The 16,706-nt window shown below is 46.2% G+C and overlaps 1 protein-coding gene across 4 annotated transcripts in view; it reads left to right on the top strand.

The window, feature by feature from the left end:
• Positions 1-13,943, top strand: part of ATOSA (atos homolog A) — a 481,732-nt gene extending 467,789 nt beyond the window's left edge. For 3 of the 4 annotated variants that reach the window (XM_078684847.1, XM_078684850.1, XM_078684848.1), the window contains one exon: positions 13,336-13,943. In XM_078684847.1, coding sequence (XP_078540973.1) covers positions 13,336-13,489 — 154 coding nt within the window. In that variant the 3' untranslated portion in view covers positions 13,490-13,943. The remainder of the gene's footprint in view (positions 1-13,335) is intronic. The other variant, XM_078684849.1, reaches the window with a different exon arrangement.
• Positions 13,944-16,706: the final 2,763 nt, after the last annotated feature.

The following is a 16,706-nucleotide window of genomic DNA, read 5'->3' as shown; positions in this document are numbered from 1 at the left end:
AGATCACTTCCCAACCTTTGGAAGCTTTTGTTATTCCGCTGAAAAAGAAAAAACAAGCACAGGACATACCTCCACTTGTTGAACCTCTTCAGCCTCCACCAAGGATGAGTCCAACACCTTCCCCCCACCACTCAGGGGGTGAGGATGAAGAACAGGATGACCAATATAATTTCCCTACTGACACTGACCCTGATGTACACCAGGACCCATATGATGACGCTGGGGACCAGGACAGCCATCAAGTAGTACATGACCCTCAGGTTTTTGGAACACGTACATCACCTACTGAGGACTCAGCAGCATTCACTGCTTTAATAGAACGGGCAGCTGCAACTCATAATGTGGACATGCACTCTGACCCGGTGGAGGAAGATTTCCTGTTTGACACTTTCTCTGTCTCCGAAAGAACAGTCAAAACACTCCCCATGCTGAAAGGTGTCCTTAAACATGCACCAGAGATCTTTAAGGAACCAACAAGAGCACGAGTGGTAAACCCACGTATTGAGAAAAAATACAGGCCAGCACCTGGAGACCCTGCTTATATTCGGGGACAGTTGCCTTTGGACTCATTGGTGGTCGCGAACGCCCGCAAACGGGCCAACTCCCAAACAACGGGTGAAGCTCCTCCCCCAGACAAAGAGTCGAAAGTGCTTGAGGCTTCTGGCAAGCGGGTGGCTGCGCAGGCTGCCAATGTATGGCGTATAGCAAATACACAAGCACTACTGGCGCGTTACGATAGGGCGCATTACGACACCCTAGAACAGCTCCTTCAACATCTACCTGATGAGTATAAAGAAGCAGGCGAAATGCTCATTCAGGAGGGGAAGCTTATATCAAATGCTGCCATTAAGTGTGCACTTGATGTCGCGGACACAGCGGCTAGGGGTATTAACACTAGCGTCATGCTAAGGCGCCAAGCCTGGCTTCGTATATCTGGGTTTAAGCAGGACATCCAGACTACAATCCTCAACCAGCCAGTCAATCCTGACAGACTGTTTGGCCCTGATGTAGACACCACACTTGAAAAGATTAAGAAAGACAACGAGACTGCTAAGTCCATGGGGGCTCTCCAATCACAACAGTTCAGAGGCGACACTTTTCATCGCTCAGGTGCGCGTAGTGGTACCAGAGGACACTTGGGACAACAAACACAATTCGCAAGAGGTGGTGCGCAATCCTCGTACCCCAAGCAAGGTAGAGGGGGTTACCGAGGTAACAATGCCAAGGGCAGAGGCAGAGGAAACAACAACTCACGTTCCTCTGCCACCACCAAACAGTGACTCCCTGTCGCTGTCCCCCGACCATCCAACACCTGTCGGGGGAAGACTACAGCAGTTCCTGCCAGTCTGGTCGTCCATCACCACAGACAGGTGGGTGAGAAAACTAATCCAGTACGGTTATTGCTTGGAGTTAATATCCACTCCTCCCAACATCCCCCAAGACAACGTCCTATGTCGGCAGAGCACTTGCACTTATTGCAGCAGGAAGTGCTAGTAATGCTGCAGAAAGGAGCACTCGAACTCGTGCCAGTGGAGGAGGAAGGAACAGGTGTCTACTCCCTGTACTTCCTCATCCCAAAGAAGGACGGATCGCTCAGACCCATTCTAGATCTGCGCCCCCTCAACATGTGCATACTGTCAGAACATTTTCACATGCTGACACTGCAACAAATCCTTCCCCTTCTAAACCAAGGGGATTTCCTGGCAACCTTGGACCTCAAGGATGCTTACTTCCACATCCCACTCCACCCATCCCACAGAAAATACCTCAGGTTCACCATTCTCAACAAGCACTATCAGTTCAAAGTCCTACCCTTCGGGGTGACTACTGCCCCCAGAGTGTTTACGAAGTGTCTAGCGACAGTGGCGGCGCACCTCAGGAGACAAAACATACATGTCTATCCGTACCTCGACGACTGGCTCGTTCAGGCAAAGTCGGAAAGACAGTGCGCCTCACACATGTCCCACACTATTCACCTCCTTCACAGCCTGGGGTTCTCGCTAAACTACCCAATGTCGCACCTTCAGCCAGCCCATGTGCAGCAGTATCTGGGCGCGACCATAAACACCCTGACTGCTATAGCTCAACCAAACACGGTCAGAATCAACAACATTCAGTCGCTGATCCGGAGGTTCAAACCGCAGCACTCCCTGCCAGCGAGAGTGTTCATGCAGTTGATAGGCATGATGGCCTTCTGCATCTTCATAGTCCCGCACGCAAAGTTGCACATGCGTCCCCTTCAAGAATGCTTGGCAAATCAATGGACACAGGCTCAAGGACAACTGACAGACCTAGTGTTGGTGACCGGTCGGGCATACAACTCTCTGCATTGGTGGAATCCACACAACCTTTGCAAGGGACGACCGTTCCAGGAGCCGGTGCCACAGATTGTCCTAACAACGGACGCATCTCTCCAAGGGTGGGGAGCGCATGTGCTCCACTACACAGTGCAGGGACTATGGTCAACCCATCAACAAAGGTTGCACATCAACTACCTGGAATTGATGGCAATCTTCATGGCGCTCAAGTCCTTCAAAGTGCATTTGTGCAACAAGGTCGTGTTGATCCGGACGGACAACATGACAGCCATGTACTACATCCAAAAGCAGGGCGGTACTCACTCACCACAGCTGTCTCATCTGGCTCAGAGCATGTGGAAGTGGGCCATTCAGAGGAACATCTTCCTCATGGCAGAACACCTCCCGGGCAAGGACAATCAGATGGCGGATCTGCTCAGCAGATACAGCCATCAAATGCACGAGTGGGAGATTCATCCATCAGTACTCCACCCGTACTTCCAGCAGTGGGGTCATCCAGAGATAGACCTGTTTGCCACAAGGGAAAACGCAAAATGCCAAAGCTTTGCCGCCAGGTTCCCTCACCCAAAATCGCAAGGGAATGCAATATGGATGAACTGGTCAGGCAAATTTGCGTACGCTTTTCCCCCAGCGCCTCTCATTCCGCTGGTGGCAAGAAAGCTAAAGCAACACTCGATGACTCTCATCCTGGTTGCTCCAACATGGATGAGAGCATGGTACACCACGTTTCTAGAACTTTCCGTGGTACCGCATCAAAGGCTGCATCTCACACCCAGGCTCTTGACGCAGAACCATGGCGACATTCAGCATCCAGATCCGCAACAGCTCAATCTGGCGATCTGGCTCCTGAGGTCTTAGAATTTGGCTACCTCAACCTGCCTCCGGAATGCATGGACATTATCCGAGAGGCAAGAAAGCCCACAACCAGAGCTTGCTATGCAGCAAAATGGAAGAGGTTTGTCATTTACTGTACTAACAACAATATCAACCCGCTAGATGCATCCATCCCTAACATCATTTGCTATTTGTTACATCTTTACAAATGCAATCTAGCGTACGCTTCCATTCGGATACATCTATCCGCCATAGCGGCTTATCTCCAGAATAGGCAGCACCTCTCTGTTTTCAGGGTGCCTGCCATTAAAGCCTTCCTGGAGGGACTGAAGCGAGTCATTCCTCCTAGAACTCCACCAGCTCCAGTGTGGAACCTCAATGTAGTCCTCACTAGGCTGATGGGCCCACCTTTCGAGCCACTGCACTCCTGCGAAATTCAATTTCTGACGTGGAAAGTGGCTTTTCTCATTGCTATCACGTCGCTCAGACGTGTTAGCGAGCTGCAAGCGCTCACAATCCAAGAGCCCTTCATCCAAATACATTCTAACAGGGTAGTGCTCCGCACTAACCCCAAATTCCTTCCGAAGGTGGTGTCACAGTTTCATATCAACCAAACTATTGACCTGCCTGCATTCTTTCAAAACCCACAAACCGTGGCGGAAAGAATGCTTCATACACTAGACGTTAGGAGGGCGTTGATGTACTACATTGACAGGACTCAACACTTTCGAAAGACACAACAACTTTTTGTTGCCTTCTCACCACAGCACAAAGGCAACCCCATCTCCAAAGCAGGAATAGCCAGATGGATAGTTAAGTGCATTCAAACCTGTTACCAAAAAGCTAAGCGCACTTTATCTATACCCCCAAAAGCGCACTCCACACGCAAATTGGGGGCATCCATGGCGTTCCTAGGGAACATTCCCTTAGAAGACATTTGTAGAGCAGCCACTTGGGCTACACCACACACGTTCACCAAACATTACTGTGTGGATGTGCATTCCAAACAGCAAGCAGCTGTAGGACAGGCTGTTCTCAAAACACTTTTTCAAGCTTCTGCAGCTGGCACGGGCAACCGCCGTTAATGGAGGGACTGCTATGTATTCTATGCATCAGATATGAATTTAGCAGCCCACATGCCTCGAACTGAATATGCTACTTACCAGTATGCATCTGTTCTTGGCATGTAGGGCTGCTAACATTCATATCGCCCGCCCTCCTCCCCGGTGCCCGTAGCGGCTGCAGACACTCTCTTGCATTCATCATTAGCATGGACATCATTTACACTATTTAACTCCATCACTGCCACAATGGCTAAAAACAATCTGGGGATGGAGCCGATGCCCATGCGCACTGTAGTCCAGGGGAGGAGCCACCTATCTCGTGATACTTCGAAGACTCTTCCAGGACAACAATGTGCAATCATCCGGACCCAACACTAGGCGGCGATCTATGCATCAGATATGAATGTTAGCAGCCCCACATGCCAAGAACAGATGCATACTGGTAAGTAGCATATTCATTACTTACACAGCCCTCTACCCCAGAGAACATGGTGGTCCAAGCCTCCATGTCCAAAATTAACCCAGGCGCATTCCCTTCTACCCCACCGGAGAGGGAATCCAAAAGGCTGGATAACTTCGGGAAGAGCATTTTTCTCTTATGTTTTCCTGCCTTTGCGGTCAGTGAACACCACATGCCCTTTGCTCAATACTCCCATACGATCTGTGACTCGATTGCGTAGGTGCCGCCCATGGTCTCCGAGATGGCCCGAGCTATACACTCTCAGGCAACTGCTGATTAGAGAGATGCAGCCAAGTTCACCATAAGATGTGAGTTGGACACAACTGACTCGCTGAGCAGAATAATTTCTTTATTGGTGGCCTTTCGCCACTACGCCTGGCTGACAACCACTGGTTTTTCCAAGGGTGTCCAAGCTTCGTTCATGGACATGCCCTTTGATGGCTACCAACTGTTCATTGAAAAGGTCGGCTCCGCACCGGAGCGCTTAAAGGTCCTTTGGCCTTTCAAAGTCCCCTCGCCAATCCCAGTCCACCTTCTGCCCCTTTGATGGCCATGGAAGGGGTTTCCAACCACATCTCTATACTCCAATCTACCACGGGCATCAAGGTTTGTAATCCTTTTAGGGCCAAGGACGCAGTTCACATAGACCACGTGGGACAGGCAGCCAGAAGTTGGGCCAGTACCCACCCCCTGACCGCTGCGACTCTCCAAACCTCTTTAGTTTACCCTGCAACCATCATGTTATATCCTGCCCCCTTCTGGATGCCCATTACCTACACCGCTGGAGGTTAATAACATCTGACCATTGGGTTTTGCAGCTTGTCCAAAGGGGCTACTCCGTCCCCTTTGTAACTACCCCGCTCCTATGCCACCCACTTGCGACAAGTTGACGGAGGATGACCTTTCCTTACTCCATCAGGAAGTGTTAAAGCTCATGGCCAAGGGAGCTGTAGAGAGGATGCCCATAGTAGAAGTAGGTCATGGTTGCTATTCCCATTACTAACTGATGCACAAGAAGGACAGAGGCCTTCGCCCTATCCTAGACCTGCGCTTTCGCAACTTCTTTATGAAAAAAGAGAAATTAAAGATGCTAACGATCGCTCAAGTCTTGTCTGCACTAGACCCAGGGGACTGGATGATGGCAATGGACTCGCGGGTCACCTATTTCCACATCCTCGTCTGCCTTCCCAAAGACGTTACCTACAGTTGACAATGAGGCCAAAATCACTTTCAGTTTTCTGTGCTCCCCTTCAGTCATATTAGTGCCCCTCGGGTGTTCATGAAATGTGATTCCGGTACTTGCAGCTCATCTGCAGAGGTCAGGGGTTATAGTCTTTCCCAACTACAGCGATTGGCTGTTCAAGGTGGGCGCACCCCAGACAAGCGTTTTCCACCTCCAAACTACAGTGAATCTTCTGCACTAGCTGGAGTTCACTATCAGCGTGTCAAAGTCACACCTGCCTCCCTCTCATACACTCCCTTTCATTGATGCTGTTCTGGACACCATGTAGTTCTGGCTTATATTCCTTATCTGTGAGTCCAGGATATTTAGGCTATGATACAGATGTTTCTGGTCGACCCTGGATTTCGGTGAGAATGACCCTGAGTTGTTGGGCCTCATGGCCTTTCGCATCTTGCTTATAATTCATGCCTGCAGGCATATGTGGACTTTGTGGTGGGACCTGAATTTCGAGTCGGTGCAGCATCAGGTTATTCTCTCAGACATGGTCCAGATCTTGCAGACAACTGCAAAAGGTCTGCAGTGGTGGCTACCTAACTGCGATTGGGTCGGTGGTAGAACCTTCTCCATTCCTCAACTAGGGCCGACTGTAGTGATAGAGGCGTCACTCCTCGGTGGGGTCAGATATCAGCGGACTCTGGTCTCTGGTAAAATCCGAACTCCTTATCATTTTATTGGAAATTCAGGCCATCCGATTGGCATTGAAAGACTTTCTTGCTTCAGTTGGGGAAGGCTAGTACTAGTGTACACAAACATCACCACTGCCATGTGGTACTGCAACAGACAAGGCGCGGTTGGGTTATGGACCCTTTGTCAAGAGGCTCTGTGGATCTAGACATGACTGGAACACCAGGACATTCCCTAGTGGTTCAACACCCGATGGGCTCTCTGAACGCCAGAGTGGACAAACTCAGCCATCAGTGCCCACCCGATCATGAATGGTGTCTCCACCGGTAGGGGACGCAAGGTCTGTTTCAAGAGGGGGGGAATTGAATAGCTATGTTTCTCTCTGCAGAGAGTGCTCAATGTGAGCAGTTTTGCACCCTGGGGTTTTCCCAGGCTATTCTCTTACTCTGAGATGCTTATCGTCTCGAGCGAAGCTTCAGTCTGTTGAACGCCTTTCCACCCTTACCTCTTCTGCCCAGAGTTCTCAAGAAGATCAAGAACGACCGTGCCCAAGTCATTCTTTTGGTCCTGGATTGGGCATGGAGAGTCTGGTATCCATACCTGTTAAGTATGAGCATTGGTTCCCCGATCAGGCTGCCTCTGTGGGAGGATCTTGTGTTGCAGCAACAGGGTTTAGTCCTGCTCCCGAATTTGAAAATGCTTCGCCTTCATGCATGGAGATTAAGCAGCGATAGTTGACAGCTTTGTACATTATGCCTGAGGTCTGAAATGTTATCTTGATAGCAAAGCGTCTCCCCACCAAGACAGTATACACCTGCTGTTCCAGTAAGATTGTGGCATGGTGTGAAGATAAGCATGTTGACTCTCTATCCGCACCTTTTTCTCAGCTTGTCTTATTTATTACTTCTTTGGCCCAGCAGGGCTTTGCTCTGAACATGTTAAATGGTTATGTTTCTGCCTTTTTCCGGTTGCCAAATCAGCCTTCCCTTTTCGGATTCTCTGTGGAATATAGGTACCTAAAGGTCTCAAGCACATGTTCCCGTCAGCGCTTTTTATTATGCCCCAGTGGGTCCTAAATCTGGTTCTTACTTTTCTTATGTGTGCTCCTTTTGAGCTACTCCACAACTGCCCACTCAGACTTCTTCCCATCAAAACGGCATTCCTAACATTGCCCGGAGACTCAGTGAGACACAAGTGCTCTATGCGCATCCTCCATATCTCAATTTCTTCCCTGACAAACTGGATGTTTGTACTAGGGCATCTTAATTATTGAATGTGCTTACCCCTTTCCATGTAGGTCAATTCATCACTCTGCCTACCTTATTTCACTCCACCAACTGGACATAAATAAAGCATTGTCATTCTACCTTGATCGCACTTGTGAGTTCCGGGTAAATGATCAAATCTTTGTTGGGTATGTCGGAGCCAAGAAAGGGAAGGCAGTGCAGAAGCAGACCATCTTCCGATGGATAGTTCTCTGCATCATAATCTGCTACGCACTGGCCAAAAAGGAACCCCCTCCAAGGATTTGCGTGCTCATTCTGCCAAAACTGCAAACACTGCATTAGCTTGCGGAGTCCCTGTCCTGAATCTCTGTCATGCAGTAATGTGGGCTTCTTTACACACGTTTATGAAGCACTACTGCCTAGACCAGTGATACTCCAAGTACGGCCCGGGGGCCGCTTGCGGCCCTTTTGACCTTTACTTGCAGCCCCCTTGTTGAACAGTAGCACAAGCTGCTGAGGAATAATATTCAGATTTTTTTTTAAATAAACGTCCCAGAATTAATTTACCTGCTAATAACTGCTTGCCCGCTTATTTAACATGTCTTTACATCTCCTTTCATAATCCTTGATCCACACAGACCCCCTACCGCCTCCCTGCAGTCATCAGTGCGGTCTTCGGTCACACCACAGACCGTACTTTGTGCCCCCTGGCCAAATGTTTGTGCATACCAATGGCCTAGACAGTCAATTCTTCTTAATATAATCCATATTGCAGCCCTCCCTCCAGGGAGGCATTGCTTAGGTATCTATTCTAAGGTAAGTAATCTGCGACTTGAAGTCTCTGTCAGATGAACAAGTTAGTTGCCTTCGGTAAGGCCCTATCTAGTAGAGAATTTAGCTACAAATTCCTGACCAACGAACCCATCCTCCTTGCTCTGCAACTGGATTATAGAGATAGGTCACACATGTGGTCAGTGTTCCTTGTGGCTCTATGCTTCCGGCGTGGAAAGTTGTAAAAGAAACGGATGTCAGCATGCTGGGGTACTACCTATGTAGGCACTGCGCACGTCTTTTCTGGTGCAGATAATACCACGCAGAGCTGAATGCGCCACCTACTGGCCCGCAGCGGTACTGCTCACCAAAGGTTTCTGGATCAAGTCTGACGCCTGGAAATATTCTAAGGTAAGGAACCTGCAGCTAGATAATCTCTACTAGATAAGAAATTACCAAAGGTAAGTAACTTGTTCATCAGAACCAAAGAAAAGTTGAGGGAAAACACTAGAAGCTGAAAGGGAGAGAGAAGAAAGACTTTGAGTCTTACCTCTGCGCGTTTTTTCCTTTTCAGCCCACATAATCAAGTTCTGCATAGGCTCTTGTGCAGACATTGTTTCTCACAACATACCCTGCACTGGTTCCTTTTGCATCTATTCCGTCTACACCAGAGGAGGATGTACAGTTCATTGTGCAATCTGACTCTAAGCAGAAACCACCACGGCCCCAATCAAGATAGCGCCCAGCTCCCACTGGCATACAGCCACTATGGAATCCCTCTGATTCTGATACCTTGCCCTTACCATATGGTAGGGCCCAGAATGTACACAATATTTTCAGGACTTACTTGGACACTGATAATTTTGAAGGAGGGGGCAACCATATTCCCCCTTAGGATGAAGAGAACTGATATGAAGAACTTTAAGATGCAAATTGGCATCACCAGATACCGGCCTTATGTTTACGCCTGTTCCTGCCACAGAGGAAAATGCCTCTTTCGCCGTGGTTATACGAGGAGCAGCAGAAGTTCTAGACTTACAGCCTCCCACCATGGAAGTGAAGACTAATGTGTTGACTGTAGTACTTCAACCTGGTTAGGTTCCCACACAGCCCTTGTTACCTTTTAATGAGGCCCTTACGCATACTTATTTGGGCATTTAGACCTGAAATGGTTTATGGCGGTTACCAGGGAGGTCGCTCTTTGCCATCCTGTACTAGGTGACCCACTTGGGGCTTGGTGGTACAAGCATCCACCAGCAAAATCAATTCCAGTGTTTTTCCTACAGCTCTGCCTGGATAAATAAAAAAAAGAATGGAGACTTTTGGGAAGCTATTTTCTATGCTACAAACCTGGCCCTGAGGTCTGTGAATGCCATTTGTTTTCTAAACCACTACTCTGATGCCCTTTCGAATATTGTGGCACAAGTTTTACCAGCTTTTCCAACCGACGTTCAGTTGCCCCTTGCACAGACCATTCAAGATGGTTGTGATGCTGCAAAGTTTTTCATTAGTTCTGGATTGGACACGACCGACTGCTTAGGTCAAGCAAAAGGTAATAGTGTAGCACTTCGGTGCCAAGCCTGGATGAGGTCTAAGGGTTACTCAGGGGATTTCAGGCATCCTTAATAGATAGGCTGTTTGAAGGGGGAAGTGGACTGCGACTTGGAGCTGTTCAAGAAGAGCAGAGCTGCAGCTCGTTCTTTAGGCTTTGCAGCTGCCACCAAACAACTCCACCAGCAATTTTGCCCTCTCACACAGTAGCGGTTTTCCATTTAGCTAACTTTCACCAGACCTGCAGGCCTTTCCGCCCTTTCGTGACTAGGGCTACACTTCTCAGAGGCAAAACTCAGGACAGCAGGGACAACGTGCAGCTCAGTCATCCGTCCCTCCAGCAACTGCAGCCGCAAAACCTTTTTAGTGTGCCTTTGTCTGCGCACAGCCACCCTGTCGAAGGCAGGTTCTGGTATTTCCTCCATAGATGGTAGGCCATCACTTCCCACAAGTTGGTCCTTCAAATTCTCCACTGGGGTTACGCCCTTCCATTCGACAACTTCCACATCCATCAGGAATGGCTGACTGAGTACCACCTGTCTGTCTTGCAGCAGGAAGTGCAGGCTCTTGACCAAAGGAACCATAGAGAAGTTCCTGGCCTCATAAGTAGGAGCTGGGTGTTACTCCCCCTTCTTGCTACTGTGGAAGAAGAACAGAGGCCTTCGTCCTATTTTAGATCTTCACCCTCTCAAAACCTTCCTGCGGAAGGACAAATTCAAGATGCTCACTCTAGCCTTCAAGATGCTCACTCTAGCTTAGGTCCGGTTGGTCCTAGACCCCGGAGACTTGATGGTGGTGTTGAACCTGCAGGACTCTCATTTCTTTAACCCTGTCCTGCAGGCCCACAGGCACTACCTGGAGTTCACATTAGGCCAGGCGCATTTTCAGTTAGCAGTGCTCCTTTTTAGCCTCACCAGTGACCCCCAGATGTTCACAATCGTGATGATGGTGTTAGCAGCACACAGTTCAGGGGTACCAGTCTTCGCCTACCTCGATGACTGGCAGCTGAAGGAGGGTTCGTCCAAGGCAGTCGACTACCACCTCCAGGCAATGGTAAACCTCCTGATATCGTTGGCATTCTGGATTCATTACGGTTCATTATCAACGTTCTTAAGTCACACCTGACTCCTTTGCAGTCGCTTAAGTTTATGGAAGCCATTCTGGATACAGTACAGTTTTGTTCCTTTCCCCTGGAGTGGATCCCAGAACATTCAGGCTCTTATCTGGATGTTTCAGCCTCGGTCCTGGATCTCAATGCAGATGATTCAGAGCCTCCTGGGGTTGTTGGTTTCCTGCATCCTGCTCTCTAGATATACCAGATGGCATATGGAGGCTCTGCAGTGAAACCTCATATTCCATTGGGCATAGTATTAGAGGAATCTGACTGATTGTATCCAGATTTAAGAGGAAACAGTAAAAAAATCTGCAGCGGTGATTACCGGACTGTGAGTGGGTCAGTAGCAGATCCCTATACTTACCCGACTCCGAGGGAATGGTAGTCACAAATACATCACTACGGATTTGGAGAGGCTATCTGGGAGAGGTGGATATCGGAGGCCTCTGGTGTCCAGCTGAGACTCGACTTCACTTGTTGGAGTTGAGGTTGATTTACTTAGCGTTGAAGGCCTTTCTACCCACAATGAAAGGGAGGCTAGTACCTATGGACAAAGCCACCACAATGTGGTATAGCAACAATGAGGATGAGTGGGGTCTTGGGTCCTCTTTCAGGAGGCTCTGCGTCTGTAAAAGTGGCTGGAACACCAAGGAACTTTTCTGGTGTTAAATCGCTTGGCGGGCTCTTTAAACTCCTGTCAGGGTCTTTAAACTTCAGGGCGGATTAAATAAACTGTAGGCGCATAATGGATTACAAATGCCAGTTGCACACAGAGGTGGCACACAGTGTCTTCTAACAACAGGAATAATTCTGGCTAGAACTTACCGCCAATGTAGAGACCATCTATTGTCAGCACTGTTTTGCATTAGAGTTTTCAAAGCAGCTCTCTCTGGCGCACCTACCCTCTAGAGTGGAACTTGGGACTCCAGTATGCCTTCCCACCACTGCCTCTCATGCCCTGAATTCTAAACAAGATCGGGAATGATGGGCCCAAGTCCTCATAGTGGCACCGGACGGGAACAGTAGAGTGTGGTATTTTGAACTCCTGGGCAGGTAATTGATGTCATCCTGGTAGTGTGACATCTCTCCACCAAATAAGTGTACGCCAGTCAATGGGGCAAATTATGTTGTTTATTTCTCCGCCACCCAACAGATTCGCCCATTACAAGCAAAGTTGTCTGAAGTTTGGGTGTTTGTTTTTTCGTTTGCCTAGCAAGGACTTGGTTTGGACACTGTTAAGGGCTACTTATAAGCTCTTTCAACATTTGTGCAGTTGCCGGATCAGAATTCGGCATCTAAATCACCTTGAACTGAGGTCTTAACTTTTTGATGTGAACCCCTTTGACCCCCTGCCCTGTTACCACACAATGCCACCCACCGGTGCGCAAGAATACCTTTCCGCATCAATTTGACACTTGGGTAATATTAACAAGTTGCGGAATCTGCAGCTAGATAGAGTATCCTCCAGAAAGATCATTAGAGAAGGTAAGTGACATATTCTTTTTTCTGGAAAAATAGAAGTTTGTGATGATTCTGTCTTAAGGTTTAGTTTCTCATCATGTACAAGGTTCAACCAGCACATGTTCATAACCTGAGATGCACCTTGAATTCACAATGGCGCAGATTCAGCCCCAAGCTCAAAATGTTGAGGTATGATTTAGGTAAATCTATCTCACAAACCGAACTGTAAAGCTGAAAAAGTCTAGGAGGAAGTAAACTCTTCATAGAAATAAGTGACTGTTTTTATATTTCAAGAGTTCACTCAGTTTAGCATATGCATATGCTGTGTGATATTTCAAGTGGCACTTAGCTATTCATATTGGTTATACATATCTGGGCTCACTGCTATGTGCCCATCATACTCAATTCAAGTAATTTTACAAAGAGGTCACTGATTTTCTTTTCTTTTAATTCAGGGCACAGTCCTTCATTTTACTTAAACTTTGATTTGTGCCTTAAGAAATGCTTTCTTGTGTTAGTCCAGTTTGTATTATCATTTTTAATTGTTTGTTGGTAATCTTTTGAAAGTATGAACTAAATCTAACGTTTAACGTGGTAGATTGTATTGGCAATCTCAAAACTAAATACATTTCAAAGCTTAACGATTTACATCTATTTTTTTATTTCTAGGTTCCAGAGTTCAAAATCTGGGAAAATCTACCTCCACAGAGATGTGAGGCTTCTTTTTTCTCGAAAGTCCATGGAAGTTGACAGCGGTGCTGCATATAAACTGAAATCTTACACAGAATCCCCAAAAAACCCTCAGTTTTCTCCAAGATGTTAACAAGAAGCAAAGATACTGTTAGGTCTTCAAATGATAGAATAAAATGTGGTCAGAGAAACTTAAATATCTCACGATCATGGACCAATTACTAAAAGTTTTCTTGAATGCAGTTTGTGTATTCCTCGTAGACTGGAAATTAATACTTATGTCCTAATCTTTTTTGTACTATGTAAAACCACTTTATTGGGTGTGCTGCAATTGCAACATTTCCTGTTAGCTTAGTGTTTACACGTTTTATTTTATTTTTGGTTATTTAATATTTAATGTTTCAGTTATTACACAGTTATGTTTGTCTATAGTGTTCTAATGTAGCACAAAGTCTATGTAAAATCATACAATGTATTTTTGACATTAATAATATTGAAATCTGAAATATATACAGAGATCTTTAATCCTGTGTGATGTTTTATGTGATATGCAATTAATTTATTAAAACCATTGTTGAATTTACAAATTTGGGTGACAGTTATTCTTAATTACAACACCTGCCTACGATGTCCAACGTGGAAAAACATAATTTATGCTACTTGCTCTTGAAAAATAACTTTAGATTTCTGCTTTCTCGGTTGCTAGTACCCCAATGCAAAAAGTTATTTCAATTTAGTTTGCAAAAAATATTTATTTCATTTTTGTCATGGTCCTTGCCTCTTCTCAACTTTTTAAATCTGATTCATTTGGAGTTTAGAAGTTAGAACTTTGTGTTCTGTATCATGTACGCATGTGTAAGTCATATGAATCATGCCGCATTGCTTCAGGCATGTGTGCCCTTTTCAGTTAAATTTTTTGTCTATCGTGAATCTGACACTTTTTGTCTCACTCGTGGTATTGTGGGTTCTTATGGTCTTTTTCTTGCTTATTCCCTCAATCCTTCTGCAAAACCTTTTTCTTTCAGCTTTAAGCCACATGTTCTGTACCATTAGACATTTACAGTAGCTGACCTGTATAACTGCTATTTCTGGTCTGTGGAAAATACATCCTGTTTATTCCTGCATTCTGTGCTACCATTAGTGCTAGGTCCCTCTAGAACAGTGATTCTAAAAGTACAGCACGTGTGCCACTTGAGGCCCTCTTGACCTTTACATGCGGCCCAAGCACAAGCTGCTGTTCAGTTTCTGAACACTTATATTCATTAATAAAATGTAAATAAACAGGCAAGCATGTATTAACCTGCAAATAAATGCTTGCATGTTTATTTAACTTTTTTTAGACCTCCTTACACAATCCCTGACCGACCCAGAACCCCTAATGCCACCCTGCTGGCATCAGTGCGGCTCTCGGTCACACCACAGACCGTACTTTGTAACACCTGGGCAAATGTTTGTGAGTACCCATGCTCTAGAAAAAGGAACGAGAACAGAGGGCAAAGCAATAACCCCTTGTGGTCTTGGGTAATACTATAAACTAATGTAAATGGCCTACAAGGGCCTCTTGTCGGCCATTTACCTTGGGCCCTTCTAGAATCAATTGAAGTAAATGGCCAACAAGGGGGTCATTCTTAAATCAAAGTATACGTAGTCCAGATATATAGATTCCCTAAGTTGTATTTTGGTCAGGCATCAGCTCAAGTACAGTGTGGAAGAACTCGCACCAGCTGTGAATCAAACATGCCAGCTGTCCGTCCTCAAAATTGTCATTGATTTTGTTTATCCAAATCAATTGATTTGTGTATTTGCTTTGATACAGCAAACACTTGATTGCGTTTGATTTTTAAGATTTGATTCAATGCCTCCTATATCATAGACGTCTTAATATCTGTACTTATTATACTTTGTTTTATGAATAATCCCCTTGTTTATTTATTTATAATCTTATAAAGTGCAACAGCATCCAACATAGGGTTTCCTAGCGCTAATCAAGAAGGTAAGGTGATGTAGCCGCTGTTTAAAATAACCAAGTCTTCAGCTTCAGCTTTTTCTGAGATGAAAGAAGTGAGATACACTTTCTCAGAGACTCAGGAAGAGCGTTGCACAGTTTGGGCCCCAAAACAGTGAAAGAGCGATGACACCTACAGATCAGTCTGAATCTAGGCACAGTATACAGGTCCTGGTTCATCGATCTTACCATACGTGTGGGCTGATACGGCACCACTAGATCCTGGATATACTGCGGACCTAAGACAGCTTTAGCCCTGCACATATAACTGAGGGCTTTGAATTGGATGCGCTTAGTGATCGAGAGCCAGTGAAGCTCATGAAAGAGATGGGAAACCAAAGCATGTTTTGGCGGCCGAAACAGAAGTCTGGCTGCTGAGTTCTGGACAAGCTGCAGTTGTCTAATTGAAGTCTTATCAATTCCTTGATACAGCACATTGCCATAATCTAGACTTGATTAGACTTAAGGCTTCATATATAGAATATCGTCCAGCAAAAAGCCCAGGTTTTTGACTTTTGATGAAGGGTTGGGCAGGGCCCCTAAAGATTCCGGAGAATGCTGTGGGCCCCACAGGACCCAGGACCATGAACTCAGTGATAGCCCCATTGAGCTTGAGTAGGTTGTTATTCAACAAACAAGAAGAGTCCCACTGTATTGGAAATAACTATCTTCCCAGTGACCTTTATAGTTTTTAAGCAAAACAGTAAGTTTTCTTTAAATCATCGAAGCCACGGGCAGGTACAATATGCAGGGCAAGGGAGCAGCTTTGAGGACTGTGTGACTAGGTTGTTATTCATCCATAAAGAGATTAGGCTCATGCCCTGATTAAGAGCCATTGACTGAAGTTGATTCTTTTACTCAGGCTCGCATTGGGTTATTGGGTTGCCCTTCCTTTGTAGCACAGGTCTTCTAGATTCACCTAGCTGGCAGAGGCAAGGTACCCAACACAGAAAGTCACCTTTGATTTTATCACCAGCAAGACTAGTCTGGAGAAAAGTACAAAGCCAGCACCCCCATGTATGAAAAGGAACACCCTTTTATCATCTAGGGGCCACTTCCTCTTGGAGGTCACTCTCACTGGTCCCCATGGCCACCTTCTAACACAAGTGTGATTTGTAATGCTGAATATAGAAGTATGGCTATGTAAATAAATGTAACATAAGATGTATTCCCATCTGGCTCCCCTGTGAAGCCAACAGTAATTATGCTTTGCATATCGAGATTGTATGTTTGACTTAGTCACATTCCTTTATCTTCACTACTTCCAACCACTTCACTACCTTCCCCCCCACCCTACCATTGGGCACTAAAATATGTTAAAATACTTATTTAATACAATGTACAG

Source organism: Lissotriton helveticus, chromosome 3_2, assembly GCF_964261635.1.
Source record: "Lissotriton helveticus chromosome 3_2, aLisHel1.1, whole genome shotgun sequence".
Classification (NCBI taxonomy): domain Eukaryota; kingdom Metazoa; phylum Chordata; class Amphibia; order Caudata; family Salamandridae; genus Lissotriton; species Lissotriton helveticus.
The sequence above is the reverse complement of the archived record's forward strand: the minus strand, read 5'-3'. Positions and strand labels throughout refer to the sequence as shown.